Source organism: Apis florea, unplaced genomic scaffold (genome assembly GCF_048593485.1).
Source record: "Apis florea isolate Af1SG1 unplaced genomic scaffold, ASM4859348v1 contig_2293_pilon, whole genome shotgun sequence".
Classification (NCBI taxonomy): domain Eukaryota; kingdom Metazoa; phylum Arthropoda; class Insecta; order Hymenoptera; family Apidae; genus Apis; species Apis florea.
The window spans coordinates 6727714-6741708 of NW_028256554.1; the positions used below are offsets into that span (position 1 = coordinate 6727714).

At 37.1% G+C, this 13995-nt stretch overlaps 2 protein-coding genes across 3 annotated transcripts in view; one reads left to right on the forward strand and one right to left on the reverse strand.

Annotated features, from left to right (window-relative positions):
* The first annotated feature begins 2568 nt into the window (after positions 1–2568).
* ec (ubiquitin specific peptidase echinus) overlaps positions 2569–13995 on the forward strand; it is an 89402-nt gene continuing 77975 nt past the window's right edge. Inside the window, exon 1 of one of the 2 annotated variants that reach the window (XM_086904010.1) lies at positions 2569–3274. The gene's annotated coding sequence lies outside the window, so the exon portion shown is untranslated. The remainder of the gene's footprint in view (positions 3275–13995) is intronic. The other variant, XM_086904007.1, reaches the window with a different exon arrangement.
* Positions 12344–13775, reverse strand: LOC105735732 (uncharacterized). Its single transcript, XM_012487753.3, has 3 exons — positions 12895–13775; positions 12554–12747; positions 12344–12484 (listed from the first exon to the last, which is right to left on the reverse strand). Exons 1-3 carry the CDS (start codon positions 13598–13600, stop codon positions 12410–12412), a joined length of 975 nt encoding a protein of 324 aa, XP_012343207.2. The 5' UTR covers positions 13601–13775; the 3' UTR covers positions 12344–12409.

Consider the following 13995-nt stretch of genomic DNA (forward strand, 5'->3'; position numbering starts at 1 on the left):
CTAAGTTTCTCTCCCTCTCTTTGTCTCTCTCTTTCTCTCGATGCTACCAACATAGAGAAACCGTAAGAAATACAGCGCGGGGCGCACTTCTTGGGGCGCGTTTCACGATAACAACCGATATATTTTACAGCCTCCTTGGGCTTGGGCTCAGATAGTATGCGCGCGAAAACGTGAGCATACGTGTGGAGGGAAGGAGCAGGATGTGTATTTACAAATCACGATTACGTGCACGCACGCACGCACGTATCCTGGATCTTGGTGGCCTTTTTGCAATCTGTTTAATGATCCTCGCATAACTCTGGTTAAGAAAACGAATAACGCCGCTAACGAATGCAGAATTTCCTCCTGGAGTTGGGAGAGAATTGTTCGTATCCTTGGCAAGACGTGGCAACTAACGTTTTCAAACTTTCTCACTATCCTTTGTTGGTAAAAATTCTCGAATTATTATTATATATATGTATGTATATTTCTCGCGTTGTTGTTATACAGAATTATGAGATGCATCGTGAATATTTTTATACTCTTTTTCTTCTTGCGTCAATCGATCAATACAATTAATAGTTTTCTTAATTGGTAACCCAAATAAGTCTGTTCAAATGAAATACATTGAATCGATATTAGAATTCACTAGGATATAATTCATTTCGATTCCAGCCAACGTTCGAGTTAAGTCATGGAGATATTTCGATGTAAAAAAAAAAAAGAAAAATCAACGTGAAAATACAAATAAATCGTGTATCGAAGACACGTTTGTTGATAAAAATTCTCGAATTATTATATATATATAGTTTTCTTAATTGGTAATCCAAATAAGTCTGTTCAAATGAAATACATTGAATGGGTATTAGAATTCACTAGGATATAATTCATTTCGATTCCAACCAACGTTCGAGTTAAGTCATGGACATATTTCGATGTAAAAAAAAAAAAAGAAAAATCAACGTGAAAATACAAATATATCGTGTATTGAAGACACGTGTAGTTGGGCGTTTCCTTGCTCGCTTGTTCGGAATTTGCATAATTACGCGTATGGCATCACAATAGGGCGGAAGGGAAAGGGAAGGGAATGCAACGACCTTGTGGATGCGCGCGCGAACGAAGGGGAAAAGAATGGAGGAAAGGGTACACGTAGATACGAGAAAATTTCGGTATCTGGCTACGTGTTGTGCTCGTGTTTTCGAGATTTAGCCAGGCGGAAATTTGCAGTTAGTTGCATTCCTCCACCAATCCAGGGAAGGGATAACTTCGTTCGCATGATTCGTTAATTGCTCCCTTCCTCCAAATGAAAATCTAATTTTCACTCTGCCGCCGATTGGCTTCGATTCGACGGTTAATTGGATTTTAATTGTGAATCCTTTAAATCCTTAAGTAAGTCGGTGCAAGGGTTGCGATTAAGGTAAAAAGTTGATGATTCACGGAACGCGAAATTTTTTTTCATTTATACTTATACGGAAATGAATCGAAAGGGTGGCACGAATTTAATCGTAGCCTCTAATTTTTCGAAAAGCGGATCGATTTGGGTGTTAATTGAATTAATTGACTGGTGAAAGGAAATTTGTAGGAAAATTTGCATCGCTTTGAGCAATGTCCTGACAATTGGAGAGAAAAAGAAAAGCAGGAAGGTACTTTCTCATCAAAATCATTTTATATTTCAATATACCATCCCTTTCGCGAAATTTCTCATAAAATGTACGAAATTATAGGAATCGAAGAAAAAAGAATGCCAAGAATTCGATTTGATCGAAAGCTAGGCTCGAAAATTCCCCGATTTAGAATTTCTACGCGGGAATTTCGAACTGCTAAATTTCCATTCCACAATCGAAAGCGGAGCGTTCGCACGGCATAAAGGGTGGTGTATTGAAATATAAAATCATTTTATATTCCTGAAATTTCTCATAAAATGTACGAAATTATAAGAATCGAATTTTCGCGTTACAAAGCTCTTTGAAAAAAATTCCCCGAGAATCCAAGATTCGATCGAAAGCTAAAATGATTTTATATTTCAATACGCCATTCCTTTCGCACAATTTCTCAAAAAATATACGAAATTATAAGAATCGGACAAGCATTTTCGCATTACAAAGTTTCTTAAAAAAAATTCCCCAAGAATTCGATTCGAAAGCTATTCGGTTCGAAAATTCAGCGATTTATAGAATTTCCACGCGGGAATTTCAAACTGCTAAACTTCCATTCTGCAATCGAAAGGGGATTATTTGCGCACGGCGCAAATATAAAATGATTTTATATTTCAATACACGCATCTCTTTCGCGCAATTTCTCAAAATAAAATGTACGAAATCATAGGAATTGAACAAACACTTTCGCGTTACAAAGCTGATTGAAAAAAATTCCCCGAGAATCCGAGGTTAGATCGAGAAGTTCTAACTTTCGAAAATTTAGAATTTCCATGCGAATTACAGTACGGAATGGCAAATTGTTAAATTTCTATTCCATATTCGATGGAAAGCGGGGCATTCGTACTGTTATCAGTATGCCCGTTTCGATAACAGAGCCGGCGGTGTGTATACCTGAGCGGCAGCGGGCAGCCAATGGAAGAGCCGGTTCGCCGTCGACCATCTTGCGCGGCTCCGCTTTCGAGTTGGGAGTCGCGTGGCGGCGACGTTCGGCTTGCAGTGTACGCCGACTGCCGAGCCGTGACTGACTCTATGCCTCGTGGCTTTCCACGCGCATACATCGTGCCTTACATTACATATTACACCCATATTACATCCCTTATCGGTCGTAAAAAATTGCCATCCCATCGTTCGCTCTTTATTCCTCTGCCCGCAACGGCTGTCAACGCTCCATCTCTGTTAACAAACGAGCAAGATTAGGGCCCGTTCAAAGTATACGGCCAGTGTGTTTACCTGCTTTTTTCTTCGGCCGAAGAAGGAAACCGCGTGACTGTTCAACCAACCATTGACCAACGAGTGTTTCCTTTTTTCTCTCTTTTTTTTTTCCTTTTTGTCCTCGTCGTTGTTTCCCCCCCTCGAGTAACGGGGATTGGATACACACGTGGATTGTGCGCGAGAAAAAGTAAAGTAAATACCGGAGACTTTTCTTTTTTTTTTTTTTTCTTGGAAACTTTGGGATAGTCAGTTAATCGGAGAGATCTTCGATGAAATCTTCGACGTTCTACGTGTGATAAGGTTCTTTTTAATTGTTTATCGGCGAAGTGAGGAGTGAGGACGGGTTTTTCAAGGGACGCCGAAGGAGGAGAGATCGTGAAGGAGCGTTCGATTGCGTTCGATTGGATCCTGCGTTTTAAAAAAAGGTAATTGATTTAATTTAAGTTTTAATTGTTTTCTTCACGATTTCGAACGTATCTAAAATTTTCTTTTAAGAGAGAGACACATTTTGAAACCCAGCTTCATCGAAAACAATATTAATTTCGTTGGTTAATAACTGTCAAATGTTGAAACTTCAAAATATCGAGTGGGGTATAATTTCTTTCAAACTCTCCCCATTTAATAAATATTTTTCAAGTGTATCTTGAAAAATCCGAGAAATGAAATATTACGCTTTAACTTTTATGTTTATATCGATACAATCGAATAATATTGTACTCGAGGGAATGCTAAACGTTAATAAATAACTCGTTACAACGCTCCATGCGAAAAAGTATCCTCGAATTAATACGTATATTCGATGTCATTGATTAATAGCAGACGGCTCACTCGAGAAATTACGTCACAAACGGTTTGTAAATTGCGCGAGTGTTCACCCGTTGACAAACGGCCTTCGTTACGCTACGTGGCAGTGACATCTTTGCAATAAAGAAACCGTGTCGTGCAATTGCGACTATTTGGTGCACCGGGACGATCTTATTCGATTTAACCTTGCACTTTCGTCAATCTATTTCTGGATATATTCTCGTTTTACTGCGCCTCCCGGTAATTGACACATCTTCTTTTTTCTTACGACTTTCTCGATGATAATAATATATTGTATTATCCATGTCGTTTCTACGATGATTGTACACGTGGAAAAACTTTCGTGTTTATGTTTCGATGTTAACAATTGTTTTCGCGTTCCTTTTGTTCCTCTTTCTTCAAAATTGATTCTCATATTATACGAATATTTTGACATAGGATTTTCTAAATTTATTTGAAAGAAAATTATGAAGATTGTCTATCATTCTGGGTAAATTTCTTTGTGGCAATTTAAAGGTGAAATTTTTCTTGGAAAATGGATCCAATGGATGTCACGTAGGTTTAATGATTGATAATTCGAGAAAAAATTATATAAAATCCTCTCGACTATTTACTTGCATTTTCCATTTAAATTGTAAGTTTGTATTATATCGATGAATGACGCCTCGCGTTTCGCGTCGATTCACGTGTCAAAACACGGATGTGGAATTAAACTTTGACGAACTTGGTCAAACACAAATACAGGCTTTGTGTAACGAATTTATACGATGGGAGAGGATACTCATCGATCTCCTCGCGCGCCAATTAACAGGCTGATTAACTTCGTTTGTCATTGGTCAATTTGTTCGTTACCCGATTGTTATCCATTAAACGAGAAATAATTCGTTGCCTGGCCAACCTAATCATATATATTATGCACTCGAAAATTAAACTTGATTTTCGTATTTTCGAAGAGATTGAGAGAAATTTGTTAAAATATCCATCTCAACAAATATAACAGATTATTAAATAATTTTAAACTTCTAATTTGCGATGATTTTTTGATGAATTATAAATTATATATATATGATTATGATTATGCAATATGGAGAATGCTTTCGAAAAAGAAAGAAATCGACGATAATTGTCTTTGGTTAGTCAGTATTTTTCAATTTTCCACTCCATTGTTGAGCGACAAATTTCGTCAGCGACGAGATTCGAAAGACCCACACGTTGTCATTGTCTCTTCGAGAGAACAATGAACCATTGGCCATGTTCGACACCGCATTTTTTTTTTCTTCTCTCCCTTGTATATACGCGCATACACGCGAAAGGGAAAAAACGTTCTCTATCTGCATACGATGCATCTGTGTATACATTCATCGACGTGCACTCGTGTACGTATGCATGAATCACATTGATAATAATATACGCATACGTAACTTATCCTAAAGCAAACTAAAATTTAACGCGCGATTGTCGCGGAATACTTATCGCGAATGTGTAAATTTGAATACGTTGAAGAATGAAATTATCGATAGGGATTGCTTTTTTCTTTTTTCTCATTTCTTTTTTTTTTTTTCTTTCTTTTTTTGTATAAAAGATACAAATATCGTATTTACAAATGAGCCAAGATATTGATGATTGATTTGATTACGATCAATTCTTGAATACGCATACATTATTTTTAATCGTTTAACGCAATTGCGAAACATTTAACCACTAGTTTCTTTCTTCTGCAGAAAAATTTTATAATTCATCGCAAATTAGAAAGTTTGAAATTATTCAATAATTTAAAATTACTCGATTCAACCCTGTTAAACAAGCATCAGGGCGCGAAAAAAAGTTAAAAACTTTCCCATATCTCCTCGAATTTTGCCCGCGACACATAAATCACTTTAACATTCGTTTCTCGTATCATTTTCGCCACCATTACCCTCCATTTGCTCCTTCCTCCGTTCCAACTCTCATGGCCACACTTGGTCGCGTTGCCACCACCACTGATTCCACGCTCCTCTTCGACGCTCCTCTGTTTTCCCCTGTTTTCCTCTATTTTCCTCCCCTTCCATGAATATTTATGCACCCTCGCGTCGTCGTCCCTTTAACCGTCGTTTTATTTTCCTCATTATCTCGTCATATTTCTCTCTCTCTCTCTCTCTCTCTCTTTCTTTGACCTCCTTCTCGACCTTTGACTCCTCCACCGCTATTTCTTTCCTTGCCCTTTTCCCCGTACATATCCACGCGACCCATATTTTACGCCGTTCTCATTTTTTTCGACAACCCCCACAATTTGTATTCTCCGTATTTATAAATGCATCGTGGGCGTTCCTGGAAAAAAATCTTTCCTCCCTTCGATACGAGAAAGCATTTGCTTGCATAAATTATATTCGCTCGCCGTCTTATCAAGCTTATCGGGATTAAAGGTTTATTGCTTACAATTGATCTGGTTGAGTTTGGCGATATGTACATAAATCTTTAGTAGACACATATTCGAGCAATGTACGTAAATTCGAAAGAGAGAGAGAGAGAGAGAGATTAAACTTGATCAAACACTCGATGATGCTAAATTTTTTCTGATCATAGGTATTGTTTTAGATATTAATTATTTTATCGAAGATAAGGTGTTCGATCGATAAGTGGATTTATGTTTTCATTTAAAGCATTTTGACCCATTACGATATTAGATTAGGACAAATTCTTTTTTCAGGGAAATCGATATGATATATAGAGATTATTTATATAGATTAAGCGAATTAGGCGTATGACTCATTCCTTTGTTAAGATTTTTATTTCGCGTTGATCTACGGTTGGATCGTAAATAAAATGACTAATGGACCGCGAAATCAGAAGTCAAATTACAGCAACAACACCGTGAAATGTGAAAAATATTACCTGGCTCGTTTGAAGTTTGCGGTTGGTTAAAAATAGCGATGCCTACGTACTTTGGATGCAGATTTATTCCTGTACTTTTGCGTGTAATATAATTATCACGAACTTTATACCTTCCTTAAAAAAGGCGCAGTATGTTTATTACATTAAACTGTCCATCCGATAATACAATTTTTACGCATTAGAAATTAATAAACTTTCTTCACTTCTTATATACATACACTCGATAAATTTAATAATTTTCTGATATTCTATTAGAACGTGAACAAATGAAAATCTTCTCGAAAATAAATACATCTATATCCAATTACAATCAAGAAATTCTCCAAAACTCCTTCTGTTTCCTTCTGTTTAAAAAAATTCGACCACTTATATTTCAAAGAATCGAAAATCTCGTATTCGAATCTTCGATCCAATCTTCTCCAAAATATTACAACAATAAGAAATTACTTCCACAAAAAAGAAACGACGTAATAAATCATAAATTCCAAGTAGAGGTCTATGGGGCGTACAAAGGGGGTTACGCGTAGACTCGGCACGAGTGTACTGCCATGTTTAAATAGCGGAGGTAACTAGGCCCGTCCGTTCTACTTTCCAAACAGGGCTCTGACTCAACGGGCGAGATTGTTTTGGGCAAAGAATCCGCGTCTCGGCCGGCAGCGTTCACCCCGACTTGTCGAGACGCCTGTGCCCCTCGTTGCGAGACGCCCACCCACGCGTTAGCCTCCGGCTTCCACCGCATACAGGGTGTCGTGGAAGTGCATCGATCGCTCAACTTTCCACGGAAGAAAACTCTGGCCGAGATGATTTTGAACACGCGATGCCATAACGGAGATAACTCCTCGATCTCGTTCGTGGAACTAGCTTTTTCTTTATGGAATAGATTTTTTGTTTTAATTGGAGTGATGATACGTGTGATGATCGAAAAGTTAACTTTTGGACAATGGAGGAAATTGGTGAACGATGAATTCTTCTTCATTTTAATTATAAAGTCTCTTATTATTATTATATTGTCTAGTAAGTGTGCTCACAAGGATGGTTAAAAAAATTTGATATCTACTTTGATAGACTTGCTGTGCGATAAAAAGTATTATTGAAGTTTGATTGGAGGTATTTTATTCCATATTTGATTTTTCTTTTCCCGCAATATTCTTTCGATGAAAGAATCGATCAAAAGTATCGAAGTAAAGTTTTGGTGAAGCAATCGAAATGATCGTTCCTTTCATCACTTGTCGCTTCGCGTTCTCCATCGCGAAATATGAATCTTGGACGCGAGGAGGAAGAGATAATCGAGCCTTCGGGCGCCGATTTTTCATTTTCCGCCACGTAATCGCGGATTCGTATCGCGAAATATTCATCAACCTCGAGATCAACCTTTGAAGAATATTTTTTTTTATCGATGAATTCGATATGCAAGCGATACGCTCATTCCTGAAAGAATCTGGACAATTATAAATCTAATTTCAATATATACACTATCCAATTCTACGAACAAAAAAGTAAAATATCCAAGTTAACAACGAAATTAACATAGAGAAAAAAAAGGAGAAAGAATAAAAATCGAAGGAAAAAAAGTTGGTAAAAGTTTGTACGGAAGGGAGATGCGCTGGTCGGAAATGAAACGTGGGATTGGAAATAAGTTTGATCCTCCGCACGCGGAGCAAGCGTTTCAATTTTGTATCGTGTAACTTTTCAACTTTCTCGCGGTGTAAAAAGAAAAAAGGAAAAAAAAAAGTTCGACAAAGATGCGAGTGTTTCGATCCCCTCGAGGCTCTCTCCTAGCGATTGTAATCGAAGCGAATGCTTTTTCCGTTCGAAGCCCATGAATGAAGTTTCTATGCGTGTATATACGCGTTTCATTCACACGTTCATGCGTTAATGCGTTTACGCATTCGCATCGATGTTGCCGTTTCTTTTCTTTCCCCTCTGCTTCGTCACGCGCCATTGCTTCTTTTCTTCCATGGAGTCTTCCATGAAAACTATAGTGGAAATGATTTCGAAGATAATTTTTAATAATTCCTTTGCTTCATTTTTAAATTATACGAATTGCATTACAACTTATTAAGTGACACTGGAGCTAAGAGATTATCTATGATTTCTTGAATGCAGCAAAGTAAAGAAAAATAAAATTCGCTCCCTCAACATTTTGAAATTTTTCAAATGTTCGACGAGAGTAGAAATCTATGACGCGAGGAATAAGCATTGCACGAGGTTGTATTGCGGAAGAGCGGGATTTAAAATTTCGAATGCCTTCTGAATGGCTCACAGTCACAGGGGAAAGTTAAACGCTGTCCTATATTACGAAGCGTTAACTTTCTTTGTGCTCGAATATCTCACGTTATGGAGAACTCTTTCCCTAGCCTTCTCTTATTATGGGCTTTTGTAGGATGTTCGCGAATATATCAACCGTGAGATTATACCCGTTGAAATTAACCGTTAATGTAATTTCTTCGTCGGCGATTTTTCTCTTCCAATTGTGGTATTCGCTTTGCAGTGTATATATTTTTTTCTCCTTTTACGTGAAAAAAAAAAAAAGGAGAAACAGAAATAATGATACAAGAGAAACAATGGAGATGAATTTGACTGGAACGTTTTCGTTTTGTTTCTCGATTTGCGAATCGAGAGGATACCTTTTCGAACAATCGGACGGAACGTCGATATTCGTTATTCATAAGCAAATTTTGGCGGTGTTATTCTTTGGCGGGTTAACGTTGAAGGGACAAACAGCTTTATTCGCCTTTATTTCTTTTTTCATTGCACGCCTGTTCGTTGCAAACAATGTCTTTTGTTACTTTTCTCTCGCCAATGGAATTTTTATCACGATGGCCGAACAGTCAAACAGATTTACTTTCCAAATTAAATTTCGTAGGAAACGATTCATCGAATGACAAAAGATAATATCAATCCGGGGTTGCCCTGTTTTTAAAAAATTGTTTTTACCTAAATTCAACAAAAAAAAATGAAGAATATAATAATAAAAATTAATTTCTTTATAGTTTCCTCGTCGTATTAAACAGTTTAAATATTCTATTTAAATATTTTTAACGAATTTTTTCAAAATCAATTTAGGAAAGTTAAAAAGTAATATAACCTCTTTTCTGTAATTTCATAATCGTTTTCATATCTTTTTTTTTTTATCATCCAGTTTTATTTATCGTTATAACAACTCGTACGCACGATTACTAGTCAACGCTTGAAAAAGTTACAATCTTCTTCATTTCACGAGGATCATATCAAAATTGAATCATCATCTCCACTTTATCTCTATTCTTTAATTAAACAAAGTATATCTATCTCAAGGAAGAATTACACTTTCATCGGTGCAAAAAAAAAAAAAAAGAAATTTAGCCTCAATGTCGAGAGGAAAGGACGTTAAGTTGACCGAAAGACCGTGCCGGAAGTCTTGTCTGGTAGCTTTCCGCTCCACTGATTTCCTGTTTCTTCGAGGTCTTCTTTTTCTTCGGCACGTACGATGCATCTCCCTTCGTCGGTACACCTTCTTTCGCGACCGATAATCGTGTATTTTCCACACATATGACTGCACATACACACACACACACATACATCGAGTGTCCTTGTCTCGATGTCGTCGTAGTCGCAGAATCGGTAAAGCTTGGAATAGGAAACGCGATGCGGATGGAATTTGTAATCGTGTGATGAAGAGGCTGGGTAGATGGTGAATCGTGCGGCTATGAAAGAGAGATTTAATCCTCGATTTGAAACGACAAACGATGTCCTATTTTCACTTACGACGTTCCGCTTAATTGAATTTAAGGATTACAGCGAGCACGTTATTATGGCTGGTTCTTGGAAGAATTTCTGCTTTCACAAAGTGTGTGGTATGGGTAAAAAATGTTCCAAGAGTATTTGTGAATTCTTTTAAGGATTTTTAAGGATCGCGGGCTTAATATTAAAATTAGATGGAAGATCGAATTAGATATTCTAACATAATTTTTAATATTAATATGATTAGATTACTTTTCGATTACAGTTCTTTCTTCCTTTTTTTTTTTCTTTTGCGACAATCTAACAACGTATAAATTGAATCGAAGAAAAAGAGAATAGAAATTACTTCTTCAATTTCACTCATTCAAGGCAGCACAATCTTTCTTTTACAATTATTCCATCTCGTAGCACAATGTTTAAGCAATTATCTCGAGAATCGTTCCTTATTTGAGCAGATAGAGAATCAAATAGACCTTACGTGCGACATCTCTATATAGAAATCTTGTCCAGATGACCTCCAACGTTTCCAGTCAATTCTTATTTTTTTTCTCAAATGGAATTACTGTATTTATAATACAATCCATTCCAAAGACGAATTTGCTCGAATTCACATACACAGAAAGAGGATCTCGCAAGATCCATTCCATGTAGGAAGAAACCAAATTTTCCAAAATTCATGCGCCTTCGTTCTTCCTCGAGAAAGATACATTTTTACAGTAAAAAAAAAAAAAAAGAAGCTACATGAATTTTTCAATACCGACGTGGCATCGTTCCACGCGCCAAAAATTCACGTTTCCACGAGGGAATATCATGCTCGATCGCACGGCATCTCGAGAGGTCACGTTTGTCGTTTAAAGCGGAGCGTGTCGCTATCGTAACGGGCGAACAATCGAGGCGTTCGTAACGATTTCGCGGTCAACAGATTACGACTCGAGCTATTTTTCCTCGGCGAGGAAGGCGGATACAAGGTGGACGTGCCGTTGTTTTCGAGCCGAGCACACGCGTGCTTCCATCGTATGCGCGCCTCTCCATCGACTTATGCACTCGACAGACGCGCCCAAAGGGAGCCTAATTTGCATACAGAGAGCGCGATGAATTCACGACTTTGCGACGAGAGAAAGCTTTTCTCTCTCTCTTCTGTAAAAGACACTCTTGCAAATTTCGTCCATCCCTTGTGGTGTTGCTCGTAATGGGCGGAAAACGTTCTTCGAATGGACCAAGGCCAAGTTGTTTCGCCTCCATTATTTTAATATATCGTTTTCACTTGGCCCTTACATATCGAGTTTAAACGAGTGTTTTATTGACTCCTTCGAGATTCTTCGACGTAAGCGGTTTTTTTCTCCGTTGGTACGATTAGAATAATTTTTTTTTTTTAAATTAGAAGAAGTTATCGTGTAGATTTCTGAATGTCGAATCACGCGTAGACAGGATTGATGGAAATGTATCGCGACGGTTGAACGATTTTCAATTATATTTCAATATGATGATTTCGATCTTAAGAAGTTGAAACAAGTACGAAATATGTAAGAATATCGATCCAAGTTTATTTATTAAGTTTATAAATAATTGAAATTTGCATTATCGATATCCATCCATCTCTCTTCAACATAAACTTAAATTGCTCGTAATAGTTAATAATTTAATAAATATAAGTCTCAATCGATATGATTCTATCGAATAGACAATAGATTTTAGATTTTAGATTTAAACTTGAAGACCACATATTAGACGCGAGATTAAAACACTGTGAGATCCTTGTTCTTTTCTTTTTTTTTCTTCTTCCTCTTCTTAATTTAGCCATGATGCGTGTTTCTATTAGGTGCAAGTACTTAAATAATATTCAAGAGTTTGAGATACTCTTGTTCTCACAGTGTTATGAATATCAACTTGCGGGATACGTGTTTCAAGTTTAACTTCGTTCACAAAGCACGTCTTTCATGTTTGAGAGCAGTGCTTCGAGCTTTTGAGTAATTCATGCGGGGATGACGCGGTGCGTGCTATAAATAAATTTTTTGATGCCGGTACTCGGGGCCGAATGGAAATATGAAATATGATCGAAGGTTCTATATTAATATCTTCTTTGACAAATGTATGGATTTTCTTTTTTATTCATTTATATTTAATCGTAAATACAGGTGCAATGATAGACACTTTTATATACATCATACAATTATATTATCATTGGAGGATGTTCGAATTTCTTTAGAGCATTTTCGACATCCCTTTTTTAGAATCGTCTGCAATGAGAAATATTATTCGAATTATTAAATTTGTTTTAACGAAACATCGTTCCTCCGTAAACGTACCATTATGATTTCGTGAAATTCGTTCGATAACGAGATATAAATGAACGAGAAGACGAAGGGATACATCTTGGCCATGAAATAGAGCACCTCTCTTTTATCGTCTGTGCAGCACGATGCCTTAGGGTCTAAGAAATTGATCGCTCTAGCCAATCGATACGGTATTCGTATCAGGATGAAAGCGATTGTGACCACCACTGGAAATATCTCACTCTACTTTATAGAACGTATGTAATGGAAATGAATACGAAGTGTATCCACTTTAATATTATGTTATGAGATACTAAGAAGGAGAGAAAAAAATTTAATAGCCCTGGAAACCATTAACTAATTAATTGACTCACCCAACATGATATAATGCCTCAACTCCTTCATCCTCCACGATCCTTCCATTTCTTTCAATATCTTCAATTCGTAAATGATCAACGCGTCTATGCATACGGATATGATCAACGGCATGGTGATGAACATGATCGTGATGCATATGTAAATATCTGGCATATCTTCCTCGAAATAATCGTATATGTGGAGGGAAATAGCGAGCGAAATGATGCACGAGGACCAAATCAACAGAATACCTTTCACGGTTGTATACTTTTTCAATAATACGTGGCCAAACGATATTTGGTCCCGAAAGATGCCAATGTACTGCACGAACTTCAAAATCACGATCGTGATGATGGAAACGTCGAAGCTGATTATACACACGTAATCCATATTCAGTTTCATGTTTACGTCGAAGAACCATTTCAACACTTCTTCCAGAGGTTCGATCAATATAATCATGTTCGAGCAGGCTAGACTGATGACGTAGAGATTCGTGGATGTCCTCGCGGAACGTACACAAACGATTACCAAAATGATCAAAAAGTTTAAACTGGTGCCCAGAACGAGTAGAATCAGATTGATGACGCGTGCATGGGAAAGTGCTAGACTTAACACAACCGTGTTAATTTTCGTGGATCGATTTTTCTTTGGAAGTTTTGTTGGAACGATCGAGAACGTAGCATCCCCGTTGTTCAGAAGATGCAGCAAATTAGGAAATTCCATTCCTCTCCTTTCGTCCCAAGTATCCAAACTTGCGTTCGAAACGTTTAAATTCCAATCGAACAACGCTTGATCAGAATCATCATTCTTCTAAAAGAATTCTTGGATCCGATCCGATTTTGATTGAAAACTGGTACGATAATAACACGTCTGCGTCGATTCGTAAGCAAAGTTTAACTAAAACATGGAACAGTAGGAAGGACAATAATTAGAATTCTAATTTTTTTAATGTATCATGAACGAAATGAAAAAGTGGACGAGTCGTTGAATGCCATGATATTCGTTGACACGCGATATTTCATTTTATTAAGTGCAAGATAAACATCGTAGGTGATATTGGATGATTTTAATTCTACAAATTTTCGTTTTATACGATAAATAAAATATTTTCGTTTCTC

Bases quoted from the DNA above. Each gene is read 5' to 3' on its own strand.
- LOC105735732 (XM_012487753.3), bottom strand. From the start codon at position 13,600: ATGGAATTTCCTAATTTGCTGCATCTTCTGAACAACGGGGATGCTACG. The intron at 12,748-12,894 runs GTGAGTCAATTA...AGATATTTCCAG, and splicing joins GAGGCATTATATCATGTTGG to TGGTGGTCACAATCGCTTTC. The intron at 12,485-12,553 runs GTACGTTTACGG...TTCTCATTGCAG, and splicing joins AATTTCACGAAATCATAATG to ACGATTCTAAAAAAGGGATG.